Source organism: Lycium barbarum, chromosome 4 (genome assembly GCF_019175385.1).
Source record: "Lycium barbarum isolate Lr01 chromosome 4, ASM1917538v2, whole genome shotgun sequence".
NCBI classification, from domain to species: Eukaryota; Viridiplantae; Streptophyta; class Magnoliopsida; order Solanales; family Solanaceae; genus Lycium; species Lycium barbarum.
This window is the reverse complement of record NC_083340.1, coordinates 139,672,236-139,695,548: the sequence shown is the minus strand read 5'-3', so window position 1 is coordinate 139,695,548 and position 23,313 is coordinate 139,672,236. Positions and strand designations below refer to the sequence as shown.

Sequence of the window (23,313 nt, the reverse complement as noted above, 5' to 3'; positions counted from 1 at the left end):
GTATAAAGCACTTAGGGTAGTTTGGTCTGCATGCAAATCGGGGATAAATTATAGATAATGATAAATTACTTGAAATTGTTGCCAAATGTTCAATATATTAAAACTTTGGACATGTGACTACAATCTATAATATTAACATGGTTTTAAATTGAATATTGGTTTGGTTTTCCAATACCCCTGACCTATGTTATGTTACTTTAATTAATCCACTATTATAGTTGTTTATTATTCTAAATTACATGGGAAGCACCCCATGCTGCCCCCCAGAAGAACTGCCTGTGTTTCTGCAAAGTTCACCACCATATCCAGCAGGGCACCTCAACTTCCAAACTTGCCAGTATATAATGGATGACACACTGTAGAACGATTAGTGATAGGAAGTTTTGAATTAATAATTCCTCAAAAGTGATTGCTAGTACGTTTAGTATCGTTACTGGCTATACCTTAGGCCTCAATTAACATGGAGAGACTAAGCTCTATTTTAGAGATTGGACTCTATTTACCAATCTGCCGTTTTACAAATGAAGTTACTTGATGTTCGCTACTACTAATAAGGCCTACAGATGTTAAACCTTTCGCTATTAGTAAGCACTTCCTAGTTCTGACTTCTGACTTGATGACCTTTCTTTCACATTGAGTTAATTAACCGGCGAACCCCCCCCCCCCCCCCCCCCCCCCCAAAAAAAAAAAAACACCCAACCCCCGCAGCTAGCCAAAATAATATCTTGAATTGTATCTTCCTGTCTCTCCCTCCAACCATATTGTCACGACCCAACCCCGTAGGCCGTGACTAGTGCCCTACTTGGGCACCCTGACATACCTATCCATATCTGATCACATCCAAATAGCATATGCGGCCATAAGTACTATATGCCGTCTCAAATCATATCAAACTGTATCAGACACATTTCAACGCAACCATGTGCGAACATATATATATATATATATATCAAAAAGCCGGCAAGGCTGTCAAATATATCAAAAGCCGACAAGGCTATCAAATGGCACAACGGCCCAAAACGCATATACAAAATGCACGCCGGCGAGGCTGCCATAACGAGTAGAATCATATAAACATAACTGTACATAAGTAGGCACACACACCCACAAATACGTCTACAGACCTCTAATAGACCAAACGAATCATATGGCGGGACAGGGCCCCGCCGTACCCCTGAACGAATATATATACATACATGGCGAACAAAAATATATACCAAAAGATATGCTCTGAAAGGAGAAGAGCACTCCAACAGCAAAAAGGGGGTGTCCTAAACCGGTGGATCACCAAACTGTGCGTCTGTACCTGCGGGCATGAAACGCAGCCCCCCGAAGAAAGGGGGGTCAGTACGAAATATGTACTGAGTATGCAAAGCAGAATGTACAGAAAGCAAATCTGAGATATAAACGAAATGGAAGTATCAAACATAAGTGCAAATCCAACATATCAAAATTTGTTTGCTTTCAAAAACATGTAAGTCATGCATCGGGTACAGAAGAATATGGTCGCCCACCCGTCGATGGCGCCATAACACAGCATAACACCAGAAAGTCTCAGATCTCCGTATCCCCGTCACATATCACATCACAACATAACGCCATACACAGCATAACACCAGATATAGGTGGAACCCGACCCTCTTTTGCGAGTAGCTCGGTGAACCATAAACACAGCATAACTCCGGAGTATATCAAAATGCGCACGATAACAGAACCGGCCCGGGACTCGGCGAAAGGAATAACAGAATGCACGAATAGAGTCGTGAGTAGTCATATGCATAAAATCATTATCATAACTTCAAACATAAGTAAAATGATCATATTTGAAATCGGAATAATGGTCATACCAAATTCTTTCAAAGATTCTCCGAATTACATAAAGGAAGGTCGCGGGACCCACGGACGGGTATCGACCCGAATCAGGCCCGCTTATGGACAACATACTCATTATACGTCATGCCAACTCTTATGAAAATGTTGGAACAATCCGAGCCTTTATGCGAAAGATATGACATTCAAAGATTACGAAATTTATTAAAGTGAAACCTTTTGTACAAAGTTTGGAAATCCCTTCTTTCAAAAACATAATGGTTCTGTTTTTCATCAAATCATACATAGGAGTGCCAAGGAATATATAGATCATATCATGCTCGGATGTCGGATTTGGAATTTCCTTAAGGCTCTAATCTAGCCTATGTGAAACTAAGGCATGCCAAGAAAAGAAGGTTGCTTTACATACCTCGTACGCACTCCAAGCAAGCCAATCTAAAGCTAATCCAAATCTACGCCTCGGGCTCCCCAAGGTCTACAAATACGCCAACGAATACCAAACATTAGCTAAGGGCCCTTAAGCCATTCATTAAATTCTACAGAAAATTCGGCAGCATTTCCCCTGTAAATAGGCCATCCCGAGAATTTAACTCGCTCAAAATCAACAACAGCAACAACAACCAACCTAGCAACATCGATAATCAATTCGAAAGGCAAAATAATAATAGTAGCTCTCTTTTACACCATTCGACAACTTCCCAAATATTCGTTTCGACGGCTTACATTCAAGCCACAATATAGCTCATATATTCAATTTTCAACCCAAATCCTTACCAACAATATTGGAGGACTTTCTAAACAATTCGCATGACATTTCTAACAATCCGAAAATTTTTCTCCAATGTTGGCCGAAAACAGTCCCTAGCCGAGAGCAGCCCTCTTTTCACTTTCCTCATTTTCAAGTCATGTTTTGTATCACAATCCACAATATAACAATATCATTCTCATAAAATATACGAATTACATCGAACGTAAAATAAGCCTTAGATCAGCCCCTACCATTTCAACATCATTCTTGAGTCACTAAACACTTATTTCCAACTAGAATTCATATCGACGATAACTAAAGCGCTAAGCAATATAATAATAGGACTCACATTCGTCCACACCACATATATATATATATATATATATATATATATATATATATATATTGAGGACTTTTTATTCTCTTCCCCACTCTCCAACAATCTAACATGATATAAGAATTGATTCATAAATTCCATTTTCTACCCCCATATACACGGCTCGAACACAATGCACACACTCCACTTCCAACATACTATATTTCACCAATTTCATCCATATTAACATACTACAACATGAAATAAACGTTCGCAACACAAAAGCAAGAGCAAAACATACCTTTGTTCTTCACCTCCACCAATAGGCTAGGGTTTGCAAATAGGCACAACTAATGGTTGGATGACCCAAACAATACTTCCATGCTACTTAGGGACTTCAATATAGTGGGTTTGTATCAAAGAATTATTTTTAGGGAGGCTTGAAATGATCTTGGTTTTCTCTTGTTCTTGGCCGAAAACAGTGGCAAAAATGGAGCTCCCAAGTTCTTATTTTTCTAGGTGTTGAAGTGAGCAAATGATGAAAGAAGACTTGGTCTTCATCTTTTAAGAGTATACAAAATATCTCTTAGTTGTCTTTGGCCCACACAATGTGTTGGACCAATTAAAATTGGCCACACAATGTGTGGGACCCTTTCCATTGTACACGGCCACATGCCCCTTTTTGCACAAGATTTTTAATTCCAATTTTTATGAATTGTGATCCCAATTTTTCCTAAGTGTTCAATGCCATCAATTTCATATATAACTTATGTCTCAAAATAAAAAATCAAATGGTCAAAAGTCCCGACTTCAATTCCCGGAATGGTCTTGGCCTTGAATTATCATAGTTAATCCGGGTTGTCCCAATGTATAAAAATACGGGACGTAACACGTATCACTTGGATAGGCCATTTTCACCAAAATTTTCTAATAACATAATCTGTTGGTAGCCTTTTCTTCAACATTCTGAGCATAAAGAATGACTCTTTAAAAGGTAACCTCTTGTGCCAGATTTTCTTTGCAGTGAAAGAAGTACCTCTTCTCTACCTGAGTACCTGATATGCTGACTTACAAGAAAATATGCCAGTACTAGTTGGAGTCCATTCTGACTTAATTTCCATCAACTTCCTTCATATGTGTGATTGCCCATAGTCCCAAATATTAGCTACATGGTCTGATCTCTTACAGTATTTGGCTTCAGTGAATCCTAAGTTCTAAAGCTCAACCAATTCTTGACAGAAAACATCAAACAAACGTCATGAATTGATCTAAAACCAACTCCTCCTTCCTGATAAAAACAAAGAGAAACTCCAACACTACTAGTGGTACTTGAATTTACCATGAGCTTCTCTACAAAAGAAACCGGAGACTGCCTTCTAAATGTGGTTCAATGTAGATTTTGCAGGATCCACAACAGTAGAGTGCACACAGGACTGCCCTCCCTCCAAAGGAAACGTGTTTGTTGTGCCAATAATTTTATCTCATAAAGAACATTTTTCAAAGATGAAAGTTAAAATGAGGAATCCTAATATATGAGATGAACAAACAAACAAACAAAACATCGATCTTGCATTTCTATTCAATACATGATAAACGTATAGTAATGTGAGATAACAGGTAGATGGTTAAACGAAACAAGAAATAGTTTAAGGAGCATATTTTCCATTTAGAGGATCTTATGAAGGTAACACTAATACGTGCATTATTCTTCATACTGAGTACAGATACATAACTGATGTGGCACCATTAATACAGAACAGAGTGAACTTGATCCATTTTGCTGCCAATTACCAAATCATGAAAAACAGAGAAAAAAGAAGAGTTTATTCAATCATATCTGAAAGTGGCTTAAGATTAACATTTGAAACTCAACGAGTTTCTCATGGGAACAAAATAGTTGTATTTTTAAAATCGAAGGAGCTTAATAATTCTACAAAGATGTACAATTACTTGTCTTCCCTTTTCCCAGCTCCCACCCTCACCGGGTTTGCGTATTAAAGAATGAATTTAAGTGACTGCCCTATTAACTAACTTCACTTGACATGTCCTCTTGAAAGCAAAACAGAGGACCACATCAGAAAGAAACCTTACAACAAAAATAATCTATTTCGTTTCTTCAAATCCTATCTTTCTTTTTCCGCCTCCTATTCCACTTCAGAAGTTGTGGAAGCATTGTCGCCATCAGGGCCTGATGCATCAGAACCGTTGTTTTCTGCAGGGCTGGACTCTGAATTTTCTGTCTTTATTTGCAAGCTCCAGTACATGATGCTTGCTGTGAGTGTCAACATCATCTTCTGGTTCACCTGAGTGGTAAAAGTTGATTTAATTTCAAGAAAAATGGTTGAATCTTTATATACATATATTTATTGAACTCATATGGCGTGTCTCTCAACTATTAGGCAGCCAAGATATCGATGGAAATAACTTATCGTCTCTTGAAGTTTGATAACCGAGAAACTATCGAATTGATGTTGAGCAAAGTGGCAATGGTTGTGCTATTACATGGCACTAATAAAAATGCTTTAGACTATAGTCTTGAGTTTTTAGTTGCATCGAAGAGCTCCTAAGTTCCAATCAAGGAATTGCAAACATCTCTTTCTTGATAAGAAATGCAAGCTGTAAAAAAGAAATAGATGACTAATCCAATAGGTATATCTTTAACTAAGATTAGACGATATAAGCATGCCGACTTTTCATGGCATTCACAAGAATCTTTCTTCTGACTAGAAACAGAGCTAGAATTTTGAGTTTATGGGTTCTGGATATAAAAGCCCAACTTATTGGGTTCTTGATAATTGGATTTTTTGATGCAAATGCCGATTTTGAGAAAAAGGTACTGGATTCTGTCAATCTGATCTCTTACCTCTATTATATCCTCTGGCAATAGAAAGATGGAGCACCCGAGTTTTCGTGCTACACTGATTATATAAGTTGCATTAAGCTTCTTATCCTCATCTGCAATTCATTTAGAGACATCAATACTATCTTAACGTGGCCAAAAAGATAAGGAAATCTTTGCTTCCTAGTTTTCCTATATACCATAATCTATTTATTGGGACGGGTTGGAGAGTCTACGAACTCTTCTATTTTTGAAGATTTATGAATCCTTGAGTTTTGAACGAGTACCCGTTTTACCCCTGGTAACAAGGCTCCAATTGACGACCCTCGGCTCCACGGCACTTAGAAGTTCAAGAAAGAATTTCCCACTTGATATATTTTTGTCCTAACAAAACAAAATATCTCACGTGTCATGAAATAGAAAGTGATAATAGCAGGGTCAAAGTTTTGTTCATTACCTTAAAGCTTTCGATTTGAGATCTTCGCCCTGCACTCTTCACTTTACTGTTTGCCCAGTTTAGTATGTCAGCATCTGTTATCTCCTTTCCTAGGGCATGGAACTTCAAGTTTTTCAACAGTTGGAGCATCGAAAACCTCATTAACTGCCACAAAAAAGCTGAGAAAGAACAAAATGATTTTACATTTCAAACCATAAAATACTATTAAAAGCATAACTAACTTTGGATGTACATTGTTACATGTTTTGTGTAATCCTTTGGAACATGTGAAATGCGTAAATAAGATAGCTTTGATCAAAGCATAAAGCATGAACATTTCATGCAATACATTGACGAAAACGATCACTTATATTTGCAAAATTTTAAATCCTTTCTTTCAAATTGGAAGTCGTGCTAATATGCACAATTATTAAGATGAGATGAAAATGTATGTAGCTGATACTAAATTGCAGCAAAACTATTGTCAAGTGATATATCTTTAAGTTCAATAATAGGATAGGAAAATGATGCATTAGGAGTGGAGACATAAGCCTTATGCATATTTTTAAGTTTTCTAATATCTGCAGAACCTTTTTTTTTTTTTTTCCAGAACGTACAACAATTTTAAACTAATCTCGACAGCGTGAAAATTCAAGTTGACATGGAAGAAAATTACTCCCTCTGTCCCAATTAATGTGACACTCTTTCCTTTTTAGTCGGACCCAAAAAAGAATGACACATTTCTATATTTAGTAACAATTTGACTTTAAACTTCCCGTTTTAGATGATTTATAGCCACACAAATATCTAAGACTTAATTTAGACCACACGTTTCAAAAGTCTTCCTTTTATTCTTAAACTCCGTGCTCAATCAAACACTTTCATATAAATTGAAACTGAAGGAGTAACAGATAGTGCACATATCCTGTGCAAAATGCCCTGTCATGCACTTGCTAGCATTTTACGTGTGATTGATACAGAAGCATGAAATGGGGAAGTTTACTTTAGGTAACTTAAGAGTAAACTGAGGTTCCGACAGCATCATTACCTAGTATGAGCTTCTTGTTTCCTTGTACAATATCATTTCCAGCTACATTTACAAGGGAGAAATTCAGTTCTTTCCCAATGCTTATGACTTGGTTGCAATTCTCAACTTTTCTAAATGGCATCTTAATGGGGGGTTTTGTTGCTTGTTTCCAATTAACTAATCCCTGTGAAATTTTGTCCAGTACCTCCAAAAGGACCCATCTGCACAGGAAGGGATTATTTTCAAGCAACATTTATGAAGTCCAAAGTAGTATATCAATAAAAGAAGTAATAACCCACCCTGTTCGCACGTCCTCAAATAAATTATCCACATAAGCATCGATTCCAAGACTGTTGATCCATAACCGGAAGCATCTTTCTTCTCGAGAAGTTTGAGCATCATCCTCCATCATCACAGCAAAAGACAACTTTTTGGTGTCAGCTGTCAATCCATTCCTATACCAGAGTAAAAGTCACTTATAGATGGAAAAAGTAGAAAAAAAAAAATAAGAACTCTGACGAGCATAAGCATCCAGAAGTTAATTCCACAAAGGAGAGGTCGTATAATTACAAAATAAGTAATAATATTAAATTGCAGATTTGTGGCGAAAAGGGTGAAACATGCAGTTATGCATTAAGCATCACATAAAAATGAGCGTCAGAGCTAGGAGATGGGAGGATCGATTGCTCAAGTGGGAGGATCCATTCCTAGACAATGTGTTGCAAACAACATTGTATATCTTTCAATTGAAAAAGTAAAAGACAATTTTAGTTTGGATACGTGCTGATGCAGATTTTGATTTACACACTAGTGCATAAACATGTCATGCGGATGAAGAAAGTAAAATGAAAGATATTAAGGAAACAAAAATTAAGCATAAACAAAATTGCTGAATTGAGGACTCACACAAAAGGTGAACACAAGGAAATTAAATGTAATATATACTGAGCATGAATAGCTTTTGAGTGTTGTTTGCTTGATTGCTTCAACGTATCGTACCTCATGTTTTTAGTTGTGAATTTTTTTCTTTATTGCTAAATAGTTTACATCCATTTCTAGAATTGTCACAAAAGGAATAGTCAAATGCATGAGTTTTCATTATTCAGGATTCAAAATATTATGAGGACAAAAATTGAACCAAGACACCCTTTATGCACCATTCTAACTAAAAATTGGTCCAGAAAAATGTTAAACTGCAAAAAAGTTGCACCTAAAACATATTTTATATGTACCGAAATAGTTGGAATATTATCTCGAGATAATTCATTAGCTTTCTATGGAACTCTTGTTAACTAGTCCAAATGACTAGGTTTGTTAAACTTTTTGAGGAGTTTTTGCAATATATCTTTATAATGCAGTGGGATTATTAATATGATTCAAATACTAAAATTGAAGCTAAGGATCGGCGTCACTCAAAAGAATTACTGAAAGATAGAACAATTTCAGGTTATCAGTCTGCGGACATGAAATGCTTAATTCTGACCTGTGTTGAAATATTTGTGCAACGAATGCTAGATTTAGGTTTGCTGAGCCCTCAACAATGTCCTTTGGAGTAACATATCTTTTGCAATCTAGTTTTTCTGCTTGCTCAAGAATCAAATTTGCTCTTTCTGTTGGATCTTCTGTATCTAATGTGTTGGTCGTACCATGTTCAGGTGCAAGAGTATTGAGCAAACGAGCATAGGCTTCTCCATCCTACAAGTAAATATAGAGAAAAAAACCACATTATCAGAATAGATATGGAAAATTCCTGATTTCCGGAGACAGTAATGACTAGCAAGATTAGTTAATGTTCCTGTGGATAACAGTTGTTCAAGTCTTTTGGAAGAATACTTTTAAGTAATTTCGATTCTGCCATCAGTGTTCCTCATTTTAGGACTATTTATGATGTGGAATATTTTGACCTTTAGGTACTAGAGAGAAAAGGGCTTGTCCAAGAGAAGCTTTTTGATTTAATGCTGTCGGAAGAGAATATTTCGCACATTCTGGACAAATCCCCGTATTCAAACATACGAAAGGTGGCTTATCACTTTATTGAAGACAAGTTGAAGCCCGTTTGCGATCCGCGCCATGCTTTTCAACGACATCTTCTTGAAGGAAGTCTTCGGTTTTATATAGCAGACTTGACTGCTCAGGGGAAACAGTCCAGAATTTATAAGGATTTTCGGACGTATTTTCAAGATTCTGATTGATTCCTTTTTTTTTTTTTTTCCGACAAGTTTTAGTTTGAAATCTTAATGCAGGCAAGGAAACATCCTTTTTTAATTATTACTTGCTGAGGGGGAGCGTAGACGAGCGAGCAGATTAATCTTTAACAAAATACGCCAAAATTATCTAATTCCAAATTTATTAACAAGCCTATCCCTGGTCGTGGAACGTATTTAGGTATTAAAATGCCTGTTTGTACACAAGATCGGAAAGAAAGAATGTTATGCTTCATATGATTTTTTTAAAACTTGGTTTTACGGATTTAAATATGTTAAAAAGATGCGAACCGGAAGCTCTGGGATTATTTTGCAGAATATAGTAACAAGAATCCAAGTTTAAACTTACTTTTGAAAAATGACAAATGTTCATAGAGAATTATCATGTTACCAATTCCTTTAAGGTGATTTCATAACAACATGCACAAATTTCTTACCTTCAAGTCACTTGAAAAATTTGTGACTTCCTTCTTGTATCCTGCTTTCTTAAGATGGAAATTCATCCATTTCAGTAAAACCTTTTCTGGAGATAAACTCATAAGCTCCTCTACTTCCTGCAAATGTTACTGCTATTATGTAATCTAGCACAAACACCAAACTTTTGATAGAAGCACCAAAGAGGTAAAACCGAAAACTATTGCACCTTGCTATCTTCCACCAATTCCACAAGTTGTGGAGTTTTCCTCAGATTGAGATCAGCTAATAATTGTATCTGATTTACCACAACAACAGCAGTAAAAAGAATGAGATAACTACAGTCCAATGCCTTTCGGTGATCTAATTTACAAAATAGCTAGCAAATATACAGGTTTTGTATATTAAGAATAAATATACACATAATATACTTACAATATGCATCTAATATTTATAATCAGTGTATAGGTTCTGTACATTTCGGCTAGCGTCCGAAATTAATTTGGCCAACGGGCCAAAAATGAAAAAAATCCCTAAAAGAATTGGTGAAATTCCAATGTATCTGACAAGCACATGGATAAAGTATAATAAAAATAGTAAATACCTTGATAATTTGAGAAATCAACCCGACAACCAGATGAGGCTAAGACAATAAGAAAACAAAAGAAACTTCAGCACCTTTGGTATTGATAATTAGATGTTTTGCATAAGAAAAATCTACCAATAACTACCATAGACTTCACATACTCTTGCTTCAATTAAATCCTGCGTGCCAATATTAACCACCGTGCAACCAATGGCCTTTGCGGAATTGAGGCAAAGGGTGTGGTTCTCATTCCTTTCCCATGGATTAAGAACCTTCTTGGTATTGATAGCGCGCTCATCTATTGTGCCCGGGACAGCAAGATTTATGAGCTTACTGCAATACATGATTTAGTTAAATGAATCAACTTACATGTAGGAAAAATTTATTAATAGCCTGTTTGGCCAAACTTCCAAAATTTGCTTATTTTGAAAAGTTTTTTTTTCGAAAAAATGCTATTGGAGAGTAACTGTTTGCGTTTGGCTAATCAACTTAAAAAAACACTTTTGCCAATATTAGAGCAGTACTTTATGCTTAATGCTTGGCCAATGTTCCAAAAGTTCTTTGGGGAAAAGCTACTTTATTTAGCTTCTCAAAGACAACTTCTTCTATTACTCAAAACCATTTATTTTTTTCTAAAAGCTTGGCCAAACACCTCATCTTTCTAAAATAAGCACTTTTGGCTTCCCAGAAGCTTGGCCAAACAAGTCATAAGTAGAAACATGAATGTCCTAGAATATAATCATAAATGTATCCGTTAAACTTACCAAAGAAGAACACCATCCTTTGCAAGATCAAACAGTTGATTGGTAGACGGATCTATCGGAAGGAAATCCTTCAAAAATGGATCGTCTCTGAGAAAGGTGTTGATGTGGGCAACATATGAGGCCCTTTCAGATTCACTAATGGTGTGACGGAGTGTGGTTGTGGATGTCTTGAGGAAAGAGGAGGAGGTTTTTGAATCACCCAATTTTGCTGTAGCTCGTGCTTGTAGATTTAAATATGCCTACCAGCAAAATACAAACATATGGTTATTTCTCTCCCTCCACCTTAAAACTTCTGCTCAACCTCTGATACATATAACTTATAAAATAAACGCAGAAACAAAGATAAGCAATTGAAAAAAAAGAAGGATAACCAAGAAGAGAGGACATGGTCAGCGAAAATTAATTATTGGGAACAGTTCATTCTCGATTCTACGAGAATTTTTATGAAAGACTTTCATTTGCTTGACACAGAGGAGCCAGCTTAAGATCGAGGTCCCTACTCAATTCAATAGACTGGCCCCAATTTGAAGATAGGCCGTTAAACTACGACCAAGACTTTCACCTAATTAAGATCCATGTTTCATTCATTTACACACAACACTAAAAGAATCGCGATAATGATGCAAAGAAAATGAAAGCCAGTGCCTAGGCATACATATCAGAGTGACTTCACGAACCCTGAATTCTAACTAGCCATAACATTTTAAGTTTATGTATTTCAACTCTTCTTCAAAGCCAAAGGTGTTCATTTTCTTGAAGTACGAAATAGTGTTTGGAGTAAAAGTTGAAGAAACAATTATGCAATGAAATTATCTCATACTCACCCGAAGGAACGATTCGAAATCAATTTCTTCAGTCATGTCAGAAGATGACTCGGCCAATATTGCCTTAATATCATCATCACTTAGTATATCTTGGAAGGCCTTAAGTTTGCACATCACAGGTGGTAGATCTCCCAAGGTGACCTTGCCAGATTGATTCCTTGCAGATAGGAACTGTAACAAATTAAAAGTAGCAAGTCAAAATGAGAAACAAATTTATATGCCGGTAGAAAATATAAAATACTTCATAGATGACGGATCTAGGCTATACGATACGAGTTTGGCTCTGCCTAAAACCTGTATATGTATTAAGAAATCCACTGAAAATGTATAAAATTAAATTCAAAACCCAGTTACTAACACTTTAGGTTGTTGTCCTAGAATGCGGAACTCGTAAAGTTCAAATTTTGGATCAACCTATGTTTTTATTTATTTATTTATTTTATAATGTTGTCAGAGATGAGCTTAAATAGAGCAATATGATCAGTGAAGATTCATGTAGCAAACTCTAACTTGCTCGGGATTGAGGCGTTGTTGTTGTAGTATGTCCAAAGGAGAAACAGTCTTCACATAATACTCTATCGACGAGCTGCATGCTCTTACTCAAATATATAGTAACAATAAACAACAACAACAACAATTTTGGGTAGGCCTAAATTCCATACTAATTGAGGTTGATTATATGATTTATCAATATCCATTTCACTCTCTTAAACCCGTTTTATGCTCTTACTCGTAGGCGGATTCAGGATTTGAGCTTTATGAGTTTAACTTTTAAGATTCTCAACATTTTACTTTAAAACTTACAAGTTCATACCTACTATTTCTTGCAATTCTAAAGATTTTTTACACATAAATTTATATTTCGCGTCGAAAGTATTGGATTCAGATGAATCTCTCCATTGTGCATTCTTTATCAATTATAACAATATTAACAAGGAAAGAAAGGAAGGTTGACGTACGTTGGAATTGAGGCCACGAAGCTCGACTTGAGTGAATTGACTCTGAAGCCATTGATCAGAAACAACAACACCAACAAAACTAGACATTATTCCTTCAAATTTTTTGCAAATCAATTAATCCCCACTCCACTGAGCAAATAACTGAAAGTTCACGAAAAAAATACGTCAAATCGAGGAAGAAAACAGCAATATGACAATGCAGATTGAGATTCATTGACAATTCAAATCACAAAAAGATACGACCTTCGATAAGTAAACCAAGTTTGCATGCAGTTTTCTCATGAAACTAAACTAATTGGTTTTTGTTTGTCGAGAGTCAAACGAGATTATCTTTGACAGCGATTTATTCGTATGCCCTTTAAATAATTTAAATTGTTAATCACTGTGACTTATAGTACTTTTTATGTAGTTACTAAATATAAAAGTTAAGAAATTATATGTCCGAATTTACGGTCAAAATAAAGTAAGTTTGACTCTCAAAATCTGAACAGTATCACATAAATTGGGATAGAGGGATTATGATAATTATGAGTAAACCAAGTTTGCATGCAGTTTTCTTATGAATGATATGACACTAATTGGTGGAGAAATTACCAACTTTTACGTAAATCAAGAAAGATTATGGAGGATTCATTCTTACGTAGATGTCAGCGTGCATTTTTGCCAGATCCGAAGAATACAGGGGAGTGGAGTGTACAAAAAATACGGTGAAAAGAAAAGAATATACAAATAAAAAAAAAATCTATTTTCTTAATTAATTTCTTAGACACTATATCAATATTAGAAAATCATAAAATATGTATTAGACAATTAATTGTGTACCCAATAACTAAAATGAGCAATGAATTCGGTGGTAAATTTAAAACTCATAAACTTCAAATTTTAGGTTCGACTTTATTCAAAGCTGAGGTTTTGAAAGTCTATTAATAGTATACGTATTAATTTTTTATTTTAGGAGTGTGCTATCGTATAAATAGTAGAGAGCAAAGCTCCAATAATTTATTAGCTAAGACTCCATCTAAAAAACCAAAAGAGTAATATAATCTCCAAGACATCTTATTACTTGGAAGACTATTGTTCACCTCATATATTTCAACAAATTTTGGACATGTGATTAGAGCTTAGCACAAAGTAAAGCTAAAGACCATTGTTAAAGATAATATAGTTTCAAAATATGTCATAGAACTCTAAAAAGATTTACTCACGCGCGAAGTTCAAACCAAATCAATTTACCATGATAGATAATTATCTTTAATTTCAACAATGTCCACCTAAAACTTCCAACAAAAGCAAAATCTCGGTACATAATCACTCCTCCAAGAACACAAACACAGCTTCAAGCACAGTGAATAACAAGAACACGGGGGTGGCAGTTTAGGATAATCGAAAAATAAAAGATTATGAAATATAGATACCATTATACAAGAATCTATCATGACGAGAAAGACAAGCTTACACAACACACTTCTTTAGAGTTGATAGTCACAAAACAGATTGTATGCTATATCCTATGTGTTCTTTTTGTTATCAGAATGTGACACGCTTTGATCAACTGATTGCAAATGGCTGCGAAGATTCTGATTCTCTTCCAGCAACCGATCGTACTCGAGCAGCAATTTTTCAGACTGACCTTTAAGAGCATCAGAATTTGCTTTCTGAGATTGCACCTCCTTTTCTTTTGCCTCAGATTCCGATTCCAGCTGCTGTACCTTGTTCCTCAAGGAGGAGATTTCATCCCTCAATGTACTGGCCTCGCCGTTCTTACCATTGTCCAATGTGCGATCTTGCTTCTTCACAGCCTCCATGGTCTTCCTCAGTAGACGAAGCTCCCTTATGTAATGGTGTAGCCTGTCTATCATCAGTCCAAGGAATAGAGAAAATCCTGCAAAAAATCAAAAAGCATTTGCTTTGGGTCCCTTCAAACAGATGATGACTAAACCATGAAATCTGAATTTTACCAGCCAAATTTTCTTAATTATGCATGTAAATCAGATGTCAAGGCAGTGTGCCATCATTAGATCATATATTTGAATAACATAACATATGTCACATCTGGAAACTTTACAACAACTACTATGCCTCAGTCCCAAACAAGTTGGGGCCAGCTATATGAATCCCCATTTCTTCATTTAAGTTCATTTCATGTAAATAAAACAAAATAAAAGTCAAAAATTACGACAAAAATATGTTAAAATAATTATAATAGTAGTATTCATCAAAAAAAAAAAAAAATCCATATTCTAACACCTATCCTCAACTAGTAGCTATCAGCTATATGGATCTTTTTCTTCCATTGTGGCCCCTACATGTTAGCTAAATCTGGAACCTTTAAGGATCTAAAATAAAGCACATGTGACACCTACAATCTATGTTACACATTCACTTACAGGTTCATATTGGTCACGGGTGTTAGTGGTATGAGTGTACCACAATTTTTGCTAATTCTTAGTGTATTTGGAAGGATCTGCACGAAGTATCCACACCTTTATCACACCTGTTTGACAAGGGTACGCCAAGGCAGATGAAGGGTCCGCGTAACAGAAGCAACAGCTCGAATAGCCACAAAATGGCATCAAACAATAAATGCCTTTAATACTACACCACTACCCTGCATGTATGAGTATAAACAAAAAGGTAATAACTATTGGGTTGACACATGTCATGTGTGGATAGACCAAGTTTGATCATTCAAGCTATACGGCGAAAATCAATGAATACTACACCACTATAAAATTCATCTTTGAGCAACACTCGACTTAGATAATAATACTTCCACTTATACAGATCCAAACGAGGATGCACCCACGAGATTCCATTTAGTATAGAAGATTAGGTGACTTCGGTAGAAAAGCATGTCATTTTGTAAGGTTTTCTACTTTTTGGTGTATTTCTTGTGTACGGGTGTTTTCATGCCCTTCAGTTCCCCTATATACTCGCCTCATGCCCTTCATTAACCCCAATATACTCGCCTGATAACTCCACCAAAACTAGATGTATGTCCCAACAACCTCAAATATCAAGAGATTACGGGGATTGGGTGCTTGATTCCTTAGCTGAGCTAATGATTTAGATGCAGGACACACCAAAAGACAACAGGGGTAGAAATGGTGGACAAAAGAAAGTCTGAGGTCCAAACATATCAGTCACCTTTAAGAATAGAACACCCTCCATCTTGTATTTAAGTCTCTAATATCATATTTTAACACATTTGGTGGAAAAAACAATACATTGCCCTAGTTTTTCACTGTTTTACACTGTAAAACACAAAACCTTCATTGTAACTTATCCTGATAATCAAATCAAACAGAAAAACTTGGAGGAGCCGGGGGTTACATAGTACTAACAGTGTGGAAGAAAGTTAGCTGGCACTGTTTGAACCATATATTCTTTCCTGTTTTATACTATCATATGTCATGCTAGCACAAAAGATAAATTTATTATCTTTCTGATAGTTCCCGCATTGCACCCTGTTTGAAGAAGTGCATTGCCAGGCAGCTTCAGAGACCCACCAACTTTTAACGAGATGAATGAACTTTTCAAGCAGAATCACAATAACTCTTCAATTGAATCGTCGGCCCTCAGGCATGATTCTGATCCACCAAACTATATGTCCTAAGGATACTCTTTTTTCCCGCTCCCGTCTTAATAAATTGTCCCATTAACACTCTTCAGATCTGTATGTGGCTATGCGCACTTTTAATTGAAGAATGAAGAGACGTGCATTCCAGCAACTCTCCCAGTTCCCTTAACAAGTTTGACACAACATAAATGTCTATATAAGACATTCTCATCTAGAAATATATAAGTTCTTTGTTTAAGAAATCTCTAAACCAGGTCAGATCTAGAATTTTATCAATGGGTGCAAATAATTTCTGCACCCACTACTACTTTATGGCTGATATGATTTTTTTGAGATTTTATTACAAAAAAGTATCATGTACAAGAAAAAAGCAGTTCAGGTTACATTAGAAACCTAAGTAGTCTGGCATGTCCACCATATTATCTAAATTCATAACAACATTTCCATCCTTCCAATAATACAACTGGTGCAAACAACTATATTTCACAGATTGCAACTGCTCCTTTTTGCCTTCAAAACACCTCAAATTTCTTTCTTTCCATATAGTCCAAGCTATGCTAATAGGAATGGCTCTCCAGATCTTCTTTAGGGATGCATCGGGACATGCAGTTTCCCAACACTCGTAACACGTGCCTGAACGTCATAGGAATTGTCCACTGAATACCAAAGTTGGATATGAACATGGTCCACACCTGCCATGTAAATTCACAATGCACAGATATGATCCACAGATTCACAAGCTTTCTCACACAAGTAGGCATCTGCTGCACATTTTCCAACCCCTTCTCTTTAAATTTTCTTGCGTTAGACAAGCAACATGAGACACTAGCCACCCAAAGAAACCAACTTTTGTTGGGACTGCAGCCTTCCAGATCATCTTCCAAGGCCACTTTTATGCTTGCCCTGGCTGAATGGCATTTAGAATTTTATAAAATGAGCTGACAGTAAACGAGCCACTTTTACCCCCTTCCCAGATTAAGCTATCTTCTCTATTTGGAATTAACACTACTGATTGCATTTTCTGGATAAATAAATCAACTTCTTGCATTTCTCTATCAAAGAGACTTCTTCTGAACTGAAAGTTCCATCCTGAATCAATAAATATATCAGCTAAGAGGACTTTTGGATTATAGGTCAATCTGTACAAATTGGGAAATTGATTTTTCAGCAAACCGTAACCATCCCAATTATCTTCCCAAAGTCTGGAGTCTCCACTCTTTTAGGTGCCCAAAAGCCCTCTCTTCCATAAATCACCTCTACCAATTCTTTCCAGGGAACTTTTTTCCCATCATTAAACCTCCATAGCCATTTACTTAGCAAGCTTTGATAATGGGCTCTAAGATTTCTAACTCCCAAACCCCCTTCTTTCTTATGTTTTGTCACAATGCTCCATTTAACTAAATGGTATTTCCTCCTTTCTGCATTGCCTTCCCATAGGAATTTCCTTCTAATCTTATCAACATTCTTCTCCACACTAGCTGGCATAGGAATCAGCGACATTAGATAGTAGGAATGCCATCGAGAACATTATTTACTCATGTCAATCTGCCCCCAAATGATAGATATTGTTGCTTCCAAGGAGCCAACTTTTCTCACACTTCTCAATTTCACCTTTCCACACAGATTTGCCTTTGAATTTAGCACCCAAAGGCAATCCCAAATAGGTGGAAGGAAATTTTTCAATCTTGCAACCCATCATACAGTGTTGTCTAAGGCACGCTTAAGCCCTGAAGCGAGGCTCAAAACAGGTTGAGCGCTTCGCCCCGCTTTATGTGCGCTTCAGTGTCATCATCAAGGCTAGACATATTTTTCCTTGCCAATGAGCCTCTCTTGAAGAGGTGACACTAGATAATTTATATTTCACTTTAGCGTAATGTTTTTACATTTTCTTTGTCCATATATTTGTCATTCATGCTTGTTATTATTAGTCTTGGTCTAAACATATATATATATATATATCTTGCAGAAATGCAAGGTAAGGCTGCGTACAATAGACCCTTGTGGTCCGGCCCTTCCCCGGACCCCGCGCATAGCGGGAGCTTAGTGCACCGGGCTGCCCTTTATTTATATATATATATATATATATATATATATATATATATTTGTCTTTTTGCACCATTGCACCTTTTTTCATTAAAGCCCGCACTTTATTTGAGCCTTGCGCTTAAAGCCCTAGCTGACCTTAGAGCTTTTTTGCGCTTTTCGCTTTTGATAACACTGTCATGATATCAGCCAGCATAGTAATATCCCTGTCGACATTCAGAGAAAACATGGAACTCTTGGCCAAGTTGATTTTTAATCCAGTCACTGCTTCAAAAGCCAACAAAACCACCCTCATGTGCAGCACTTGTTCTCTTTCAGCCTCGCGCATCACCAAGGTATCATCAGCACAAAGACTATGGGAAATTTCTATAGAGTTTCCTGAATGACCCTCCATTTTAAATCCTTTAATCCAACCGTTTCTCACAGCAGTTTTAACCATCTGACTCAACACCTCCATAACTAAAAGAAACAAGTGAGGAGATAGTGGATCGCCTTGCCTCAATCCTCTTTGAGAATCAAAGTAACCCACTGATGCGAATTTGGGGAGGCAAAATCTTTCCAAGTGGAGGTCTAAGGACAAGAGAGCTTGGAACCAAGATGGCTATTAGACCCATGAACTCATGGAAGATAGCTTGGAACGATGCTTGAAGGAATTAACTTATTACAGGCCCAAACTTTAAAAGAAATCAACTCATTTAGAGATTCCATCGCATCCCAGCTGGGTATTATCGCATCTAATCTAAAGCATTTCATTGTCATCAGGAAAAGCAGCCTTACGATGCTAACTTAATAAGCACAAATATATTCGCATCTGGAAATCTTTTGAGCAGCACACATCTCTCTGGATGTGTTTGTCTGTCCAATTCAGAAACCTGCCGGAATGTGCAAAGTCCAATGTCTTGTATAATGTCCTAATCGGCATAGGGTCATAGTACTGCTATAAATAGATAAATCTCATTGCAATTAGCAAAAAGTTTAGGATGAAGTAAAGGTGGTTGCCAAGCATTAGCTAGGAGAAAACCCCCTCGTGAGATATCGGGTGTCTCCTACTGCCCTTCTTTCGCTTCTACTTAGAATCTTATCTGGATAGTTGGATTGCTTTGAAGTACAGTACCTTCTATATGTTTCCCCTCAGTACTTTTTGCTATGCTATTGTCGAGTCTAAGAATGAATCTTCATAACTTGCTAGTGTTAATTTGGTATCGAATCCTTACTCGGGTTCACTACTACTACTCTAATTCTATCCAATTCTTCTTGGGTTCTGATAATCTAATTGAATAGTGCAAAGATTCAAGCCCCTAAGGTTAGAATCACATATTCACACTCAATACTAACTTGTTCACTTTGCTGCTTAAAATAATCATAAGAGGAAATTCGACAAACAACCCAAAATGCAAAGATGCAAAAAAGAGACATACCCATAAAGGTAGAGGTAAGGTCTGCTTACATCCTACCCTCCCCAGACCCCACTTGTGCGATTATACTGGGTATCTTCTTGTTGTTGTACCCATGAACTAATCATAAACAAACTCTATAAAACCCCCAAAAAAGCGTTGAAAAAATGGAAGTAGAAACCTACCTGAGAATTGATCATATGAAATTCTACAAACAACTCAAAACATACCCAAAAATGCAAATAGAAACATACCCATGGACTAATCATAAATGAAATTCTACAAAAAACGTTCAAAAATTGCAAAACAAAACATACCCATAAGAGCAGCTTCAAGAATTTAATGGGCAAGAAGGATTTGATCAGTTGGATTAACAGAATCAGTAGGCCTAGACTGTAATTCCTTAATAGAATAAACAGTATAAATCATAATCACAAGAACAGTAGCTGCTACAGATTTAACAATCAACGGTCCACGTCCTTTTTTAACACGATCAAGGGTCATAATTATCAGTTTCCTCAAAGGGGTTCTAAATAGAAACATCAAAATTAATGTCATTTCTAAGAACACAACCATGAATAGACGTTGCACTTGAGCTAACATTCTGACATGTTACCAAGTTAAGGGTGTGTTCGATATGGAGGAAAACGTGTTCTTAGAAAATAAGTGAATTACTTATTTATTTTTCATGTTCAGTCGGTCGGTGGAAAACATTTTTCGGAAAATACCCACCTCCCCCATCTTCCACCCCAACACCCCCACCACCCACCAACCCAACCTCCATCTAGCACCCACCCCAAAGCCCCCAACCCCCACCTCCACCCCCACCCCACAAGCACCCACCACCCAAACCCCCACCCTCCACCCCAAATTGATCAGAAATGAAATTCTACAAAGAACCACCTAAAATTGCAAAATAAAACATACCAATGAACAGAAACAGTACAAACAACTCAATAAACACCCAAAAAATGCAAATTGAAACATACCTATAAAACAAAATTCTAGAAACAACCCAAAAAAAATTCAAGAATTGCAAAAACCAACATACCCATAAGAGCAGCTTCAAGAATTTGATGGGCAAGAAGGATTTGATCAGTTGGATTAGCAGAATCAGTAGGCCTAGACCGCAATTCCCTAATAGAATAAACAGTGTAAATCATAATCACAAGAACAGTAGCAGCTACAGATTTAACAATCAACGGTCCACGTCCTCGTTTAACACGATCAAGGGTCATGATTATTAGTTTCCTCAAAGGTGTTCTAAACAGAAACAGCAAAATCAATGCCATTTCTAAGAACACCACCATGAATAGAAGTTGCACTTGAGGTAACATTTTGATAATACTACCAAATTTTTTTTTTTTTTTTTTTTTTGTGATTTCAAATTTACTTGAAGGGGTTTTAAAGAGGGTTTTTGTACAAGATTTTTGGTCAAAAAGGGGAGTTGAATTTTTTTTTTTTTCCTCTTTTCTGGAAGAGTGTACAGGTGGTATTGTTTGTGATTATACACTTTTTATCACGCCTAAAACTAGCGTCGGCAAGGCATGTCATTTTTTTTATATTAATTAGCAGAAAAGGGTGGAAGATTCCATAATAGTTTTTTTTTGCCCGCTCGGTGTTTGGTACCTATATTGGAGTTTTACTATATCTAGGTTCACGCTGTATAGGGCCAATTTCTGAGAAAAGCACTCCTATAAAGTATTTTTTCATACTCAAGACTCGAACTCGAGACCTCTGATTAAGGGAGAAGCAGCCTCATCCTTTGCACCACATCCTTTAATCTTTAAGGCTCGTTTGGTACGAGGGATAAAGGATAAATAACCTCTGAATTAAATTTGATATGAGTTTATTTCATGTTTAGTTGGAATAAAACCACAGTATAACTAATTTCAAAATTAGTTATTCCTTACGTAGTGTTAATTTATCCTTATAGGAGGGTGGGATAACTAACTTAGTCTATTAGAAATGGCTCAAAATATCCTTCTTTTATATATAGATTCAAATTTAGCTCTAACGTTATTTTCAGACTTAAAATTATCCCTTTATTATCTATTATCAACACAATTATATAATATTTTAATTAAATTTAGATTAAACACATAACATTTAATTGGTTCTGACTCAATTTAAAAGCACTTAAAGTTGGGTTAGGGATGCGTCGTGTCCTTTTTTTATTCAGTCAAGAATTTATATGTATCATTAAAAAAAATCACGCGCTTAATTAAAATTTAATTAAATATTATATAATAAAATCTTTAAGTATCATATACTCTCTCTGTCTCAATTTAAGTGTCTTAATTTTCTCTTTAGTGTGTCTTAAAAAAATCATTTTATATTTAATGAATTGATAATTTAAATATTTTACGTGATAAATTTAAAAGGGAAAAGGTGCAAATATACCCCTCAACTTTGCCATTTAGAGCAGATATGCCCCTCGTTACAAAAGTGGTGCATATATACCCCTGCCGTTACAAAAATGATGCAAATATACCCTGCAGTTACAAAATGGTGCAAATATACCTTTTTCACTAACGGAATTTTTTAAAAAATCATTTAATTTATTTTTTAATTAAAAAAAAAGTCTACTTATATTTTCTTTAGTAGACATAATTTTCTAAAGCCACATGGTAATTTTTTTTTCTGGTGTGTCGGGTCTGGTAAGTTTCAAAAAATATCTCCATGACTTTAAAAAAAAAAATTAAAGTCATTTATTTTTTGACTTTAATTTGACTTCTTCTTTTTTTCTTTTTTTTTTGGTACCATTAGAATACTTTCTTATTCTACATGTGCTTTGAGATCGTACTCGATTAAATAAATATAGTTGCATGAAGCAGCATAAGTGCTAACCTGATTTTAAAAATTAAAAAAAAATAAAAAAAAAATTAAAAAAATCTAAAACGTTAGGTTATTTCGAACGTCAAGCATTTGTAGATCTACTAGGGATGAGGTATACATAGGTGGAAATAGACTACGTTAGGTTGGCTATACGGTACGGCATCTCATTAAAATCACAGAAAATAAAAAATTTCCTAATAACCTAACGTAGTCTATTTCCACCTATGTATACCTCATCACTAGTAGATCTACAGATGCTTGACGTTCGAAATAACCTAACGATTTAGCTTTTTTTAATTTTTTTTAATTTTTAAAATCAGGTTAGCACTTATGCTACTTCATGCAACTATATTTATTTAATCGAGTACGATCTCAAAGCACATGTAGGATAAGAAAGTATTCTAATGGTACCAAAAAAAAAAAAAGGAGTCAAATTAAAGTCAAAATATAAATGACTTTAATTTTTTTTTTAAAGTCACGGAGATATTTTTTGAAACTTACCAGACCCGAC

The 23,313-nt window shown here is 35.9% G+C and overlaps 2 protein-coding genes and 1 long non-coding RNA gene across 5 annotated transcripts; all 3 read right to left on the bottom strand.

The window, feature by feature from the left end:
- Window positions 1–1,043: 1,043 nt before the first annotated feature.
- On the bottom strand, window positions 1,044–3,447 carry LOC132638718 (uncharacterized). Its single transcript, XR_009581860.1, has 3 exons — window positions 3,196–3,447; window positions 2,240–2,305; window positions 1,044–1,306 (listed from the first exon to the last, which is right to left on the bottom strand). It is a non-coding gene; the product is annotated as an uncharacterized LOC132638718 (long non-coding RNA).
- Window positions 3,448–4,665: 1,218 nt separating this feature from the next.
- On the bottom strand, window positions 4,666–13,598 carry LOC132636658 (fimbrin-5-like). Of its 3 annotated transcripts, none has more exons than XM_060353620.1 (14): window positions 12,948–13,596; window positions 11,989–12,159; window positions 11,165–11,403; window positions 10,562–10,733; window positions 10,419–10,457; window positions 10,044–10,112; window positions 9,838–9,954; window positions 8,680–8,891; window positions 7,496–7,651; window positions 7,218–7,417; window positions 6,191–6,348; window positions 6,021–6,117; window positions 5,758–5,849; window positions 4,668–5,197 (listed from the first exon to the last, which is right to left on the bottom strand). In XM_060353620.1, exons 1-14 carry the CDS (start codon window positions 13,032–13,034, stop codon window positions 5,039–5,041), a joined length of 1,968 nt encoding a protein of 655 aa, XP_060209603.1. In that variant the 5' UTR covers window positions 13,035–13,596; the 3' UTR covers window positions 4,668–5,038. The 3 variants fall into 3 exon arrangements, 2 of the variants coding, with proteins under 2 accessions (XP_060209604.1, XP_060209603.1); XR_009581389.1 differs by having other exon boundaries at window positions 5,152–5,197; window positions 5,934–6,117; window positions 12,948–13,598; XM_060353621.1 differs by lacking the exon at window positions 5,758–5,849 and having other exon boundaries at window positions 4,666–5,197; window positions 12,948–13,598.
- Window positions 13,599–14,320: 722 nt separating this feature from the next.
- Window positions 14,321–21,501, bottom strand: LOC132636657 (uncharacterized). Its single transcript, XM_060353619.1, has 2 exons — window positions 21,016–21,501; window positions 14,321–14,829 (listed from the first exon to the last, which is right to left on the bottom strand). Exons 1-2 carry the CDS (start codon window positions 21,299–21,301, stop codon window positions 14,456–14,458), a joined length of 660 nt encoding a protein of 219 aa, XP_060209602.1. The 5' UTR covers window positions 21,302–21,501; the 3' UTR covers window positions 14,321–14,455.
- Between the last annotated feature and the right edge of the window lie 1,812 nt (window positions 21,502–23,313).

Coding starts and splice junctions, on each gene's coding strand:
- LOC132636657 (XM_060353619.1), bottom strand. CDS start 21,301: ATGTTACCTCAAGTGCAACTTCTATTCATGGTGGTGTTCTTAGAAATG. Junction 14,830..21,015: donor TCTTGAAGCTGCTCTTATGG/GTATGTTGGTTT, acceptor GATTTTTTGCAG/GATTTTCTCTATTCCTTGGA.
- LOC132636658 (XM_060353620.1), bottom strand. CDS start 13,034: ATGTCTAGTTTTGTTGGTGTTGTTGTTTCTGATCAATGGCTTCAGAGT. Junction 6,118..6,190: donor CTCAAATCGAAAGCTTTAAG/GTAATGAACAAA, acceptor TTGTTTTGTTAG/GACAAAAATATATCAAGTGG. Junction 5,198..5,757: donor TGCCAGAGGATATAATAGAG/GTAAGAGATCAG, acceptor TTTACCACTCAG/GTGAACCAGAAGATGATGTT.